We start from the raw sequence: 16,002 nt of genomic DNA on the forward strand, positions 1-16,002 counted from the left end.
CTCCAATACTTTGGCCACCTGATGCGAAGAACTGACTCATTTGAAAAGACCCTGATGCTGGGAAAGATTGAGGGCAGGAAGAGAAGGGGCCGACAGAGGATGAGATGATGGTTAGATGGCATCACTGACTTGATGGACATGGGATTAGGTGGACTCTGGGAGTTGGTGATGGACAGGGAGGCCTGTCATGCTGTGGTTCATGGGGTCACAAAGACATGACTGAGCGACTGAACTGAACTGAACTGAATTTAGTGCTGCCTGAGTCCTGCATTTGCTATGAACAGTGTGTTCTCTTGGCAAAACTCTGTTAGTCTTTGCCCTGCTTCATTTTGTACTCCAAGACCAAACTTGCATGTTACTCCAGGGATCTCTTGACTTCCTACTTTTGCATTCCATTCCCCTATAATGAAAAGGACATCTTTTTTTGGTGTTACTTCTAGAAGGTCTTATAGTTCTTTTTTTTTTTTTTTTTTTATTATTATTATTTTTTTTTTTTCCAGTGGGTTTTGTCATACATTGATATGAATCAGCCATGGATTTACATGTATTCCCAATCCCGATTCCCCCCTCCCACCTCCCTCTCCACCCGATTCCTCTGGGTCTTCCCAGTGCACCAGGCCGGAGCACTTGTCTCGTGCATCCCACCTGGGCTGGTGATCTGTTTCACCATAGATAGTATACATGCTGTTCTTTTGAAATATCCCACCCTCACATTCTCCCACAAAGTTCAAAAGTCTGTTCTGTATTTCTGTGTCTCTTTTTCTGTTCTGCATATAGGGTTATCGTTATCACCTTTCTAAATTCCATATACATGTGTCAGTATGCTGTAATGTTCTTTATCTTTCTGGCTTACTTCACTCTGTATAAGGGGTTCCAGCTTCGTCCATCTCATTAGGACTGGTTCAAATGAATTCTTTTTAATGGCTGAGTAATATTCCATGGTGTATATGTACCACAGCTTCCTTATCCATTCATCTGCTGATGGGCATCTAGGTTGCTTCCATGTCCTGGCTATTATAAACAGTGCTGCGATGAACATTGGGGTGCACGTGTCTCTTTCAGATCTGGTTTCCTCAGTGTGTATGCCCAGAAGTGGGATTGCTGGGTCATATGGCAGTTCTATGTCCAGTTAGAAGGTCTTATAGTTCTTAATAGAACTGTTCAACTTCAGCTTCTGTGGCATTAGTGCTTGGGGCCTAGACTTGGATTATTGTGATACTGAATGGTTTGCCTTGGAAACGAGCCAGGATCATTCTGTCACTTTTGAGATTGTACCCAAGTACTGCATTTCAGATTCTTTTGTCAACTATGAGGGCTACTCCATATCTTCTAAGAGATTTTTGCCCACAGTAGCAGAGATAATGGTCGTTTGAATCAAGATTGCTGGGAGAAATAACAATAACCTCAGATATGCAGATGAAACCACCCTTATGGCAGAAAGCGAAGAGGAACTAAAGAACCTCTTGATAAAGGTTGAAATAGGAGCATCAAAAAGTTGGCTTAAAACTCAACATTCAAAAACGAAGATCATGGCATCCAGTCCCATCACTTAATGGCAAATAAATGGGAAACGATGGAAACAGTAACAGACTGTTTTCTTGGGCTCCAAAATCACTGTAGATGGTGACTGTAGTCATGAAATTAAAAGATGCCTTGCTCCTTGGAAGAAAAGCAATGACAAACCTAGATAGCCTATTAAAAAGCAAAGATATCACTTTGCCGGCAAAGATCCATATAGTCAAAGCTATGGTTTTTCTAGTAGTCATATACGGATGTGAGAGTTGGACCATAAAGAAGGCTGAGTGCCAAAGAATGGATGCTTTCAAATTATGGTGCTGGAGAAGACTCTTGAGAGTCCCTTGGACAGCAAGGAGATCAAACCAGTCAATCCTAAAGGAAATCAACCCTGAATATTCATTGGAAGAACTGATGCTGAATCTGAAGACCCAATACTTTGGCCACTTGATGGGAAGAACTGACTCATTGGAAAAGACCCTGATGCTGGGAAAGATTAAAGGCAGGAGAAGAAGGGGACGACAGAGGATGAGATGGTTGGATGGCATCACCGACATCATGGACATGAGTTTTAGCAAACTCCGGGAGATAGTGAAGGACAGGGAAGCCTGATGTGCTGCAGTCCCTGGGGTTGCAGAGTCAGGCAGGACTGAGTGACTGAACAAGACCTGTGTAGTCCCTCTGGTATGATGCGGTGGGGTTTGGAGAAATGAGGAGAGCCTCTAAAGCCGACTTTGCCACTTGCCATGACCTTGAAAGAGATGACAAGCCTCTCTGAGCCTCAGTTTCTTCATCTGCACGAAGTGCCACACAGAAGAGCAGAGCGACTCCACTGCCAACGTCACAGGGCTGCCCTGAGGATTCAACAAGAAAATGCTTGCACGGCTCCTCCCAGGCAGCCAGGCTTAGAGAAGGAGCTCAGAGAGTCAGCAAAGCTTGTCCCTTACACCAGCGCCCTCCTCTGTTGTCCTTTAAAAAGCTGTTTTAGCACTCTGATGTGAACCTCAACAGCACCTCAAGACATGTTTTGACGAGGATATTGAGGATCAGAGAGGTTTGATGACATTGCTAAAATCACACAGCTGGGAAGTGGCAGAGTCTGAACTTGATCCAAGTTCTTTAGACCCTCAGGTCTGGCCTCATTCTGGGTGCTGGGTGATAGTCATGTCATTAATAGAATTTGTAGAAGTCGAAGTCTCTAGGCAGAGAAAACTCAAGAGATGTGAGGCTTATTTGGGAAATGGTCTAATCTTCATCCATCATGTTCAGTTCTGTGAAATTGCACAGATGTGGCCCTTTGGACTTAAATGATATACATTTGATTGACTCAAGCCTGTTCTTTACGTGTGCACTCATCCCAATGAGAAGCTAGATGGTGATCACTGGATTTGTGTAGGATGGGGCCTTACTTCTCTGGGACAAGTGTATTCCCATGAGAGTTTGGGGAGCTGGCTCCTTCAGGCTGGGGTCCAGCCAGGCTTTCTGACTGCAGCAGCCCTCCTGTAGGGCCTTGGAGGGTGGGAAGGAGCCATGTGGCCCTCAGTGAAAGGGTCTGCTCCTGGGACATCCTTTAACTGTGGCCTGGGAGCTGTGGTTTCCAGTCAGAGACCACAGGAAGGGCCCCGGGGCAGGAACACAGGAGCAAGACAAGTGTAAATGTGGTCCCTGACACAGCTTAGCTAAGGGAGGGCGGGGGCAGGGGGACTGGGGGTCGATGGTCTGCTCTTCCCCTACTGTGACTTAGGAATCATTGTCAGGACTTTCCAGAGCCATCCAGGGCACCTTGGCCATGTGATTAGGGAATACAAGAGGGCGTAGGGTAAATGGTCTTGGTGGGGGGCTGATATCCTGGGGGAGTTTGAACAAGTGATACAGACTGGGACCTTCTCTTCACTGGGGAGACGAGACCTGCCTGTAGGAATGGCATGTTTGAGGGTCCCGGCGCAGAGATGGAGTGACAAAGACAGAAATATGTGTTCTCAGTCCAGCCTCATGGGAAAGGGCCCCTGCAAACACCAACTAGAGCCTTTGGCAGGAAAGACCTGCGAGCGGTCAGTGTCCAAGCCTGGCTCAGGTGACGATGTGGGACAAGGAGAGGCCCCGATTCCTATCTCTGCTGCTGGAGACGCCGCAGCCCAGTGTCCCCGTGTGAGCTGAAAGCTCTGCAAGCAGTGGCAGCCTGCCCGTGAGGGGCTCTAAGCGGGGGCCACAGTGAGACCAGTGGGGACGGGGCACCGAGCAGGGGGACCTGGTAGATGCTGGGTGGAGGTGGGGGCCATGGGCTGGATTCTGAGCCTGTAGGATTTCCCCCTGGGGACCCTGGAGGAGACTGGAAAGCCTGGAGCTTTCCCATAGTGACTGGGGGAGAGGCAGGAAGCTGTGGGATTCAGCCGACCTTTCAGCCTGACGAAACACAGGGTTGGACAGTGTAAATGCTAAGGCATCTTAATGCAGTGGACACATGAAGGAGGGCCATGGCCTGGATTCCACACACATCCTGGGGATGCAAAGAAAGAATCAGATGCAAGAGGACGCAGGATTGATACGCCACATGCAAGCTCGGGCTAGGTCAGTCATCCTTTAATGCCGTGGAGGGAGCAGGGGGAGGCAGGAGGGGGACCTGGACTGGGAGGGGAAGGCTGAGCCCCGAGAGGCAGTTAGGCTTGGGTGGGATTCACCACCTTTCCCACGAAGAGGGGAGACTTGGTGTTTCTATCATAGATGATGTAGAGGAAAGGTCTGTTGAACTCGACCTCTGGGGGAAGGGACATGGGGATGGCTTCCAGAATCGTGGCCCCGGCAGCTTCTGTCCCTTTCTCGTCGATGGTCAGAGCAGCCTTGTGGAGCGCCTGGAACGGGGAGGGCAAAGAGGTCGCGTGTGAGTGGAGACAGGCCCCCACCCAGGCCTGGGAGCCAGGCGAGGAGGAGAGCCTTGCCCAGGGCGGGGCACCTTCCGGCCCCTCTTCTCGCCTCCTGTCTGTCCCATCCCTGTCTACATGGCCCTGCAGGAGACACACAAGGGATGCTCACAAGGCCTCTGTCTGATCCGCGAGGGTACCCCTGCCTCTTTCTCCCCAGCCTTCCTGGGAAATCGGGGGAGAGAAGGTTTTCCTGCCCTCTGTCTCCTTGGCTCCCCTCTCATTCGTGGAACCAGATACTAAGCTCCTTGGGGAGCAGGACTCTGAGGGGTACTTTCATGTGCCTTGTCCCCACCCAAGTACTCCGCTCACAAACAGTCACTGAACCGCAGTTGTTTTCTTGGGCACCTGTTGTTCCCCTGAATAAACGGCATCTTTGGTTGAAATCACTCAGACTCAGTGATTCACCAGTAGTTTCCAGAGTCTCAGATGCAGGGGCCAAAGGGTCTTGGCAATCCCCGAGCCTAAGTCTCTCTGTAAGTAGGGGGTTATAGGGACCCAAAAAAGGGAAGTCCCCGGCCAAGGATGAGACAGAGAGTACGTGACACAAGCTCGCACCGAGCACGTGAGGCCTCCTCCCCTCCGTCAGCTGACCACACTGCCGTCCTGGTGGAGCGACGGCGCTCCTCAGGGCCTCAGTCTGCAGCGCGCCTGCGTCCCCCTGCCCCGTCCTCAGCCTTGGCCCTGAGCTGCAGCCCCGCGCGCGTTCTGACCTACAGATGTCGGGGACACGCTCACCTTGGACACCTTCAGAGGCTGATCCTCGGTGATCCCTGAGAGGTCAGCCCCGTTGCTGAAGACCTTGGTGACACCCAGTTTGCCCAGGACAGTTTTCAGATCGTACGTTTCAGAAATGGACAGTTTGGGCAAATGTAAATTGGCAGAACTGTCATGGAAAAAAAAAAAAGGTCACAGAGTTGAAAGTGCTTCCTTTTCTGGTGGTTCTTTCCCGTTGGTGCCCTCTCCCGCTGCTCTCACACTTTGCTTTATTCCACTTTCAGTTCCTCGATGCCCAGGGTCAGAGGACATTAGAATCAGAGCGAGCCTCTTGTCCTGCAGAGCCTCTCAGGGGCCACCTCCTCTCAGAAGGCCTCCCGGAGGATCCAGAGTGTCCTCTGGAAGGACTGTGCTCACTACCTCCCTGTAGGGTTTGGTCGCACCCCCTAGACTGGGACTCCTCCAGAGCCAGGATCCCAGGGAACTGTGGGGTGTGGTGGCAGGTCGTGAGCGACATCTGTTGAGGGCATGAGGAGTACTTGTCTGTCTTTCCATCTTTGTTTTATGTTATACACGATAAAATTGCTCATCCTTGCCTGGGCATATTCACAAACAGAGACAGGCACTGATATGGAGGGCATGGTGGGACCTGGTCAAACCATACTCATCTGATGACAGAGGAGTCAGAACCAGCCTCAAACAGGTCCTGGAGTTTCCTGCTCTGGGCGATGGCTTTTTCAGCCTCTCCAAGCAGTTCCCCCCTGACCCCCGATCCTGCCGTGGACTTTATAGCCCATAATCCACACTCTATCCTGTAATCTACATTCAACTGCCACCTTTGCCAGGAAGCCCATCCTTTTCTTTCTGGGTTTGCCAACAACATGTGTTGACATTGCTCTCCTTGCGCACCAGGAAAGGGCCGTGTCCAGGCTGGGGAGGAAGTCCTCAAGGACAAGACTTTCACTCCTCACTCCTGGGCACCAGCCCTCGGTTGAGTCTGGCTTGGTACCACGTGCGTGCATTCTGGCCTCTGTTGGAAGCAGGCACACGGTGGTCGTGGCCATGGTCGATGGGTCTACCTGCCCCCCCTCCCCCCAACCCTCTGACCAGACCAGATGTGGCAGCTGCCGGGCCGGTCTGTTTGGGAGGTCACCTTGCATATTTCTTTTCCAGGAACTTGGCGAGGAGTTCGTTGTTGAGCTTGTCCTCCAGCTGCTGCAGCTTCCCCGAGTCGGGCAGGATGAAGCAGGCGGTGACATTGCCCACGTAGTCCAGCAGCAGCACCCAGCCGGAGAGCGTGTCGCAGTAGCGGAGGTCAAACAGGCCCAGGCGGTTCATCATGGGCACCTTCACCGTGGTTTGCTCGTCCACGTGGAAGTCCTTCTCTGTGGTGTGTTCCACCTCGAAGGGCTTCTCCCATTTTCCTGGAGAGGAGAGACAGCGGACATCAGCCAAGGGTGGGAGAAGGTTTAGTAACAGTGGGAGAAAAACGGAGCCCTGAGCCCCCTGGTGAGGTACCTCTCCCTGATGCTCAGGTTTGCCTGTGTGCTCAGCCACTTAGTCGTGTCCAACTCTGCGACCCCATGGACTGTAGACCACCAGGCTCCTCTGTCCATGGGATTTCCCAGGCAAGAATACTAGAAGGGCTTGCCATTTCCTACTTCAGGGGAGCTTCCTGACCCAAGGGTCAAACCTGCATCTCCTGTGTCTCCTGCGTTGGCAGGTGGATTCTTTACCCCTGAGCCACCTGGGAAGCCCCAAACCTCAGTTTTACCATCTGTAAAATGGGTCTAAAGTGAACAGAAGGTCTACAGAAAAGACTGGGGGAGAATAATGCAAGGCTGGTATAGGATCCAGAATTTCAATTTTGTAGAGGCTCTGTGGTAGAGAGAGGATTTGAATCTTGGTCTTCCTGACTCCAAAGGTGTCACTACTTCCTCTGCACTGCAGTTGTCAGAAGTGTGATTCGGGATTTGTTTTCCTGACTCTATTTTGGGAGGCACTGCACATCATGCACCTCTCCCAGGTAGGAATTTGCAGTGCATGTTAGGACATTTAGGGCTCTGAAAAGTCCTGCAGAGATGAAGGTACTTTGTTTAATCCATAATTCCCTAACCCTATTTGATCACAGGAAGTTTTAGTGGTCATGTGTGGAAAATTGAATAGCACATGCAGAGATGCATGGCTATATCCCATTCTGCGCTGCCAGGAAAGTTAATAACTGAGTGTTTGAGAATATTTTGGGGGTGTTTCTGTGCAACAAAGCTCAGACTGGTTATGCAACCTTACCTTTAAAGGATATGTAATTCACCAGAGCAAAAACTGTGTCTTGGTCAAGAACCTTTACCAAATCCACAATTTTTCCATGGCTTCCCCTCTCTACATAATCATTGATCTTCTTCTTGGCCTCCTCAGCATCCCTGAAGTTGATGGAGAAGGCTTCAGAGTGATACAGATTCTTGACATCCTCTAAAAATGTATCCACTAGCTTCGCACTCTCATTGATGAACAGACCATTGCCAGTGGTCAGCTGCAGCTGGTGGTTTGGCTGGTTGAGGGTGTGGAGAAGATGCTGAAAGCCTTTGTGGATCTCAGTCTCTGCTAGCTCAGTGAGGTTGAAACCCAGGCCTTCTAGGATCTCAGTGTGAGTGTTGCCCCTGGCTCCCAGGGAGAGCATCGCAAAGGCTGAAGCGATGCTCACTGGGGAGAAGAAGATGTTGCTGGTGTTGGACTCATGGGCCAACTGGTGGTATATGCTGAAGGCAAAGTTGGCCAGGTTGGGGGCAATCTTGTGGCAGGCTGCTTCCTGGTGGGATGTATCATCTGTCTCTTGGACAGCGTGTCCGTGGAGAACTCCAGCCAGGGAGATGGGGACCAGGCAGCACAGGGCTGCCAGCAGCAGGAGGCCCTGCGTGATGGAGGGTGCCATTATCCTGCAAGAGAGAGAAGGGTACCATGCCCAGGTCAGACCACACAGTGAGTCCCTTGGCCAATGACTGATGCCAGGTCAAAGCAACCAGTTTATTGAGGATCTATATGCCAAACACTCTTCTATGTCATCATTACTGAAAGACTCAGAACAATGGCAGGGACTTGATGGTGCATATTGCATACCAAATTCCATCCTAAGCTCTTTGCTGTCTTATCTTACCATGTTCTGGTAACAGTCCTCTGACCTAGGTCATGTGACACCCCTGGGCTTACAGATGAGGAGACCAAGCTCCTAAAGGTTAAGTCACTTGTCCAAGGTTCCAGGACAGACAAGTAGCAGAATCAGAATCGCACTCCCAGGTCATCTGGGTCTGGAGTCCACACTCTGGATGGCTCCGCTAACATCCATAATGACCCCAAGATGTAAGTGCCACTGGCCTTATTTTGGGAAGAGGAAACTGAGGGACAGGAAGTGGCTAATGACCCACTGTACTCCAACACTCACAGTGAACCTCAGCCCCTGGTAGATTTTCCTGAGCTGGAGGGCCGCCCTCACAGTGAGTCTGTGGCCTCAGTCACAGGACTGTGCTGACGGTCAGCTTAGCTACCCACCCTGCTTGCCTCCTCTGTCCCAGCTCTGTGCTCAGCATGCCTGTGGGTGCTGAAGGCCCTGGCTCCTCCAGCCAAGTGGAATTTGCCTTTGTGCGGGAGGTGGGGTGGGTAAGAGTTGGAAAGGCATCTTTTCCTTTTCAGACAGACCTGGGTTCTGATCTAGGTCTCTGTCACCACCAGCTGTGTGACCTTGGATGAGTTGCGTAGTCTCTCTGGTCCTTATTGTGTCACAGGTAGAAAGTCAGATTTGGGGGATCTTTGAAAGTAAGATCTTCACTAAGTCTAGACGCCACACCTTAGTTGAGAGCACCTGAGACAGCAGAGGGCCTTGAAGGAGAGACTGGTAGGTGGACAAGCAGAAGCCCTCAGAGGATGACTGAGCAGAAGATGAGCTCCACGGCTGGTCGGGGGAGACAGCAGGGAGTGGCAAGGCCTGTGGCTGACCCAGCAAGGTCAGGCTCCATCGAGTGGTCGTCAAAGTCAACGTCTCCTGTGGCAACACAGGACCAGCTCTGCCCCCACAGAGCTCCCTCCACTCCCACATGAACACCCGAGGTGAAAAAGTTGGAAAGAAGGAATGCTGGGTTTTATTTACCCCCTTGGACTTCTAAAAAGTTCCTTTCCAATAAACAACAAGATGAAGCACAAAACTTGTTTCTTTCCATTACCATTTCCCCCCCCCCCCCCACCCCTCGCCCTGGGCTTCAGGTCTCTAAATAATCTAAATAGAGGAGACCACAGATTATGTAATACCTGTTTATATTTTTCATAAACTAGTCAGTGGTTTTAGAGCAGAAGATGGTGCTGAGATTAATTCTGTATATTTCCATCGCCCTTGGGTTTCTTGCTACCTCCCCACTGGATTTTGGTGTGGTCCTTCATGGTTGATGGAACTTTCCCATCTTAGCAAGGCTCAGAGATGATGAGGGATTTGAACTCTGCATGATGGGGACACTACATATGCCAAGTGGCCTCAGAGTCAGAGGCTGTGGCTTCTCGTCCGCACAGGACCACCTCTGTCCACTTGGCCTTGGGCAAGCATTTACTTGTTTTGGGGCCTCACTCTGCCCAGCTATATAAACTGAGGTTAAGAGGGACCTAAAAGAGGTCCCTGTGTACCAATGCTGGAATTTTAATTAGAGGGGTATCTGGGTTTGGTGGAACAAGATGGACTGACACTTCCCGTGGGGGTACCAGGTGAGGGTGCCCTCCTGCCAAGAGGGATGTTGGCCTTAGGAAGGTAACAAGGCTGGCGTGGGGCTGAGGGGAAGAGGGGCTACAGCTGGGGTGAGCACCTCCCTGCCCCCACCCCATCCTTCTGCCTGGGGGTTACATCACCTCCTCTGACTTCCTCCTCTTACAATAAACGGTCTGAGGCCAGGAAGGGGTCAGAGCCTTGCCAAGGCCACACAGTGAGTCAGGCACAAAGCTGGCTGGAGCAGGGCTTGGTTTCCCCACCTCTCAAACTATAGGCAGGACAGTGTGTGCCCAGCTCAATTCAGTGAGTGTCAGAATTAGGTCCCGAACACTCTGATGTCAGCCTTGAGACTCTGTTGGCTTCCTTTTGCCTCCCAGTCTGTTCCTTAGAACTTTGGGGGCCCAAGACCTCTCTATCCTCTCCCTTCTATCAGAGGCAGTCCTTTCCCCCCAGAGTCACCAAATTCTGGTGGTGGGGAGCCAACCAGAGATGAGAGAGGAAATGGTGAACTGCCCAGAGGTATAGGGAGCAAACTTCAAATCAACAGAATGAAGATGTCACAATGACACTTCCAGAGTCTGGGGTAGGTCGGGGACAGTGAATGAGCTGCCCCTTTGCCTAATCTCATGCCATTTCTTCCCCTGGGACATAAAACAAGTGACCAAGAGCGACCCAGTGGGGTTCAGAGAAGTGACTGTGACCTAAGATCACAACTTACTGACACCTGGGTAAGCGCAGGGTGACTCAGCCCCGCCACTTACAGGTCAGTGGCCTTGGGCAGGTGATTGCACTTCTTCAAGCCTCGCCTTCCTGTAAGTGGAGAAAAGAATCTCTTGCAAGGCAGATGTGAGGAATGGATAAGGTGATGAGTGGGTGGGCATCTAGCAGGTGTGGAAGCCCTGGCTGTGCCCAGGGAGGGTTCAAGCTAGAGAACTGGCAGATTTCTTCTGGGCCAGTTAGCCCTGCTCAGAGCCAGAGAGGGGAACCCTGCTTCACAGAGAATGGCCTCTGAGTTTAGAAAATGTTCAGTTCAACTCTCCAGGTCTTTATTCGTTGACTGTTAGCTGCCAAACCCTATTCTTAGCAAATGGTAGCAGGAGCACCCTCCTCGTTTCACTTAGTGAAAGCAGGCATCCGTGCACTGTCTCATCTTCCCTCAGAGCTTACCCTGCGAGGAGGGAATTATTATTAGCCCCATTTTATAGATGGAGACAGCAAGGAGATCCAACCAGTCCATCCTAAAGGAAATCAGTCCTGAATATTCATTGGAAGCATTGATGCTGAAACTGAAGTTCCAATACTTTGGTCACCTGATGCAAAGAACTGACTCACTGGGAAAGACCCTATGCTGAAAGATTGAGGGTAGGAGGAGAAGGGGACGACAGAGGAGGAAATGGTTGGATGGCATCACCAGCTCAATGGAGATGAGTTTGAGGAAGCTCCAGGAGATGGTGAAGGACAGGGAAGCCTGGCGTGCTGCAGCCTACAGAATCACAAAGAGTTGGACCTGCCTGAGTGACTGAACAACAACATAGATGGAGAAATTGAGGGCTGTAGAAGTTAAATAAATTACTGAAAATCACAGAACTGATCTGGTGGCTTACAGAACTAATTTTTTTTGGCGTGTAGCATGTGGGATCTTGGTTCCCTGACCAGGAATCAAACCTGTGTTTCCTGCAGTGGAAGTGGAGAGTCTTAATCACGGAACCACTAGGGAAGTCTCCACAGAACCGAAATTAGTCCTAGGTGTTTTGATTCCTGAATTTGGCATTTAGCCCTTCTCTGTATACAAAGCTGAAGGCAGAGGCTTCAGAACAGAAAACCTCAGAGGTGGCCTGGCTGAACGAAGACGGGCAACGTCACTTTGTGGCTAAGATTAGAGTATGAGGCCAGAATGCCCACGCTCAATTCGTTATCAGTTCTGTGACCTTGGACTAGATACTCAGCCTCTCTGAACCTCAGTTTCCCAGTGATGATATGGGTGTGCTTCCCCTAAAGACTATTATGCAAATGAAACAGGTGCAAAGTGCCAAGAAATGCCTGGCATGCTGTCAGTTCTCAGGAGGCATCAGTTGTTATTGACACTGTGGCTCTCTCAGGATCCTCTAAAATTAGAGTCTGGTTGCCTTGGCCTGAGTCATTTTTGTACTCCATCTCCAAACACCAGTGATAGAAAAATCATATCCTCTAAAGTCCAGAGATCAAAGCCGGTGGGAGTAGGGTAGGGGCGGGAGGGCCAAGGTTATCTGTTTTGCCCAAAAGGGCAGAGAGGATGAGCAACTGTCCAAGGTCACCCAGCATCAGAGGTGACTCAAAGCTAGCCCAAGCTTCCCATTCCCCAGCTGATGCCTGAGACCCGAAGCGACGATTTGGCAGTGGGCGTGAGGGCAGAAGTGGGGATTCTGGAGGGGATTCAGCCTAAGCTTGAATCCTAGATGGTGTATAACTGGGGGCAAGGGATGAACCTCCCTGTCCCAGAAGTCCTCATCTGTCAAATGGGAACACCACGGTAACTACCTCAGAGGATTGCCATGAGGCTTAAATAGAGGCTGGCTGTCCAGAGTGGGGACTCAGGAATACAGCTCACAGTCCACCCCCCAGAACAGTGCCCTCCCGAGCTCCCCATCTTCCGCTGCACACAAGGATGGCCAGAGGACCGCTGTGCACAGAGGGGTCCGCTTTGGTAACTCCAGGCTGAGACCTGGTGCGGTTCGGTCCCGGGCACTTCTGCAGAGGATGGAGGCGTGATGAACAGCTGAAACTCGGAGCTGCTGGTCCGAACTGGCTTCCCTACTAGGTTACTCTGTGAGCCTGGGCCACTCACGGCCCCTCCCTGAGCCTGCCTTACCGTTCTCATCTGTAGAAGCGGGAAAATATACACATCGAGCAAATGCAGAGGCGGCGAGACCCGCAGAAGACCGCCGACGGGAAGGAGACAGGAGCTGTGCCAGCAGAAACATACTCCCTCCTGGGTCGCTGGATGCCAGAGCCAGCCCCCACCCCCTCACTTCCACTTCCGCTCACTCCCGCCACTTTAGTCACCGGGAGGAACTGGTGGGCCCTGGACAGGCTTGGGGAGCAGGAAAGGACCGCTAGGGTTGCTGTTACTATGACAACAGGCTGCCCGGCCCCAGCCTGCTCCATCCTCCTTGCATCCCCAAGGCCTGCCTGGCTAGCGCAGGGTCCCGGAGGCGTCTGGCCAGTAGAAGGCATACTTACGATTCACTGTCCCAGGTCAGGGCTGGTGACTGAGGCCGAGGAGACAGAGCCCTGTCCTTGCCCGTATTTAAGCACTGGACCCAGAGGGGTGAAGGGGGAGGCTCCTGGTAAACATTAACCAAGGTCACCCCAGTTATCAGAGGAGCAAACAAGGACTAAGTCCACTGGCTGGACACTGAACTGCCTGCTCACGTTGTCCGTCGGTGCTCCTTCTGGGCGGCACGCAGCCTTATGCTCCATATCCCCGAGTCTTTGTGCCCAGCTCATAAACCACGGCATCTTGTGGCCAAGCTGGTTGGCATTGCTGCCCACCTTCTGGGGGATGGCATGATTTTTGCTGGCCTGCAATCCACTGGGGAGCTCTCAGTTGCTACTCCATCGGTAGCAAAACCTACCATTTGTGGAGCCACCTCGAAATGCCCACTGCTGGGACTTCCCTGGTGGTCCAGTGGTTAAGAATTTGCCTGCCAGTGCAGGGGACATGGGTTCGATCCCTGGTCAGGGGAGATTCCATATGCTGTGGGCCAACTAAGCCCATGCAGCAACTGCAGGAGCCTGTGCCCTAGAGTCCATGGCCCATAACCAGAGAAGCTACTGCAACGGGAAGGCCGTGCACCGCAACTAGAGAGTAGCCCCTTTGCCACAACTTGAGGAAGCTCTCGAGCAGCAACAGAGATCCAGCACAGCCAAAAAAAAATTAAAAACAACAAAAAAAGAACATTAAAAAAAAGGCCCACTGCTTAAGATGCAAGGGGTAGAGAACGTTATGAGCTCAGCTGGCAGATAGGAAAACTGGTCATCCACCCAAAGTCACCAAGCAGACACAAAACCTCTCTCGCCTTCCCTGGAAAGAAAGAAAATGGGGCCTGACTGCCGTTGACACAGCTACCCAAGGCTGAATCAGCCCGGTGGCATGGGCACAGGCCCGGGGTTTGAGAGTAAATCTACAGAGTTGTGTGGCCTCAGGCAAGCTGCTACATCTCTCTGAAACCTGGGGTAGTTTCATTTGCATCCTAAGGCCTTGGAGGTCCCACTTTCCAGCTCATTGTCAGGGATATGGAAATCACTTATGTAAAGCACCAGGCATACACTAGGTTCTTGATTTTGATCTGCACAGCCCTCTGCTCACACCTGCTCACCAAGCTTCTCCAGGTAGGAGGAAGTGCGATTCCTGGCCAGCCTCAGGCCTGTTTCTGTTTCCGCTGGATCTGGCTTCCGGCCAGCTAACTCGACCCACAGGCTGCCTGAATTTTCCTGGGACCTGTGGCCCCATCCAGGAGCTGTGGCAGGCTTTTGGGGGCACTGGTGGTGGCCAGGGTGGCTAGGGCTAGGGATTGAGGCCAATAGGGCCCTACTGGGGCAGCACTCATAGTGTGATGCCAGCTGCCTTAGGCTTTTCAGTGGGTTAGAGTCCATTTAGAAGCCTAAGGCAGTTGGCATCATGCTGTGTGCACCGCCCTACACTCCCTTGGCACGCCATGTACACTCTGTATTTGTCGAGCCAGTGGACAAGTGTGTCTTTGTCCTCCCCTCATCCCCTGGCCCCAGCTATGGGACTGTGCCTGGCGAATAGCCTGTAGGTTCCTCTAGCACACAGGTTTAGACCAGGGAACTCAGCATCCCCACTCACTGGCTGTGAGGTCTCAAGTGAGTCGTTTAACCGCTTCATGCCTCAGTTTCCCCATCTGTAAAATGGGGATGTGAAGCTCCTACCTCGCTTCGAGGATTAAATGCTGCCGTTTCAGAGCTCAGAGTCCAGCGTCGGGGGCATGTGGTGAGCCCTGTGCCGGTGGGTCTGCCTGTTGTGATTCAGGGTGGGTGGTCTGGGGATGAGGGGAGCGTTCCAGGAACTTCCCTCCAGGCTTCCCTTACTCAGCCCTCTCAGTGTCCCTATGAGGGGAGTGTGTACCACCCCCCATATAGGAGCAGAAACGAGCTCATGGAGGGAAAGACTCTCCGCTCCCATCCCTCCGGACTCCTGGATCCCACAAGCTGGCTCCAGAACCCTGACTCTTTCCCCTGAGTTGGCTGAAGGGGTTTCTTACCCAGGGCTCTGCACCTACCCACAGCTTGAAGACCTAAGGTGTGATGAGACTAGGTCTGCCCTCCATATCTCCTGGACATTTCTTCCCCTCCCCATGCCTCAGTTTCCCCATCTGTACAATGGCCTCCCTCCACGCCTGGCTGCCCCTCCCAGCTCTCTCACTGAGTGGGCATAGGCAAGTGTCCAGGCTGTTGCCATGCTTACTGCCTTTCAGCCTGGTGGTCTGAGGCAGGTGGGAAGGCGCCCCCCTCCATCCCCCTTACCTTCAATACCTGGTTCTTGTGGCAGAAGGAACTCCTCTTCCCCCAGGGCTCCTGGAGACCGTGTGTGCCCTGAGCGCGGCACCCAGGCTCTGCCAGCGCAGGAGGAAGGAGCTTCTGGGTGGTTCAGGCAGCAGGTCTGGGAGGGGTGGGGACCCTGGGCAGGAAGCCGCCTTGCACAAAGCTGCCAGGAGCCAGGCAGATGCCAGAAAGCCCTTCCCAGCCCAGGCGGTAGTCCTGTGTATCACCTGTTAGCCCTGCTGTGTCTGGCTGTGCGACCCAGGATGAATCACCCAGTGCCTCTGAGCTTCTGTAAGCGGGCTGGTCACACCTGGCAGCGGATTAATGGAGATGACAGGTGTCTCCTTTTGGCCCAGAGCCGGGTATCAACATCTTGGCAGGTTTCCAGGGCCACCTGTGGAGGGAGGCGGCCTGAGCCACCTCTGAAATGTACAAGGGGAGCCCCGCAGAGACTGAGATGGGCTGTGTTTATGGGGGAGGGTGTGTCACAGACGCTGGCTGCGGGAAGAAGGGATGTAAGACATCAGGGGGGACTGGGGTACTTGGAGGAGCAGTGAAGAAAGGGCG

General features: G+C 52.3%; 1 protein-coding gene across 4 annotated transcripts; it reads right to left on the reverse strand.

Annotated features, from left to right (window-relative positions):
- Positions 1-4,079: 4,079 nt before the first annotated feature.
- Positions 4,080-15,672, reverse strand: LOC133068479 (alpha-1-antiproteinase). 4 transcript variants are annotated; one of them, XM_061159698.1, is made up of 5 exons: positions 15,427-15,672; positions 7,440-8,083; positions 6,304-6,574; positions 5,172-5,319; positions 4,080-4,364 (listed from the first exon to the last, which is right to left on the reverse strand). In XM_061159698.1, exons 2-5 carry the CDS (start codon positions 8,077-8,079, stop codon positions 4,173-4,175), a joined length of 1,251 nt encoding a protein of 416 aa, XP_061015681.1. In that variant the 5' UTR covers positions 8,080-8,083; positions 15,427-15,672; the 3' UTR covers positions 4,080-4,172. The 4 variants fall into 4 exon arrangements, with proteins under 4 accessions (XP_061015681.1, XP_061015680.1, XP_061015682.1 ...); XM_061159697.1 differs by having other exon boundaries at positions 15,418-15,671; XM_061159699.1 differs by lacking the exon at positions 15,427-15,672 and adding an exon at positions 13,111-13,176.
- Between the last annotated feature and the right edge of the window lie 330 nt (positions 15,673-16,002).

This window comes from Dama dama, chromosome 13 (genome assembly GCF_033118175.1).
Source record: "Dama dama isolate Ldn47 chromosome 13, ASM3311817v1, whole genome shotgun sequence".
NCBI lineage: Eukaryota > Metazoa > Chordata > Mammalia > Artiodactyla > Cervidae > Dama > Dama dama.

Excerpts from the sequence above, each read along its gene's own strand:
- LOC133068479 (XM_061159698.1), bottom strand. The coding sequence starts at position 8,079 with ATGGCACCCTCCATCACGCAGGGCCTCCTGCTGCTGGCAGCCCTGTGC. Across the intron at positions 6,575-7,439 it reads GAATTACATATCCTTTAAAG|GAAAATGGGAGAAGCCCTTC; the intron begins GTAAGGTTGCAT and ends TCTCCTCTCCAG. Across the intron at positions 5,320-6,303 it reads CTGGAAAAGAAATATGCAAG|TTCTGCCAATTTACATTTGC; the intron begins GTGACCTCCCAA and ends TTTCCATGACAG.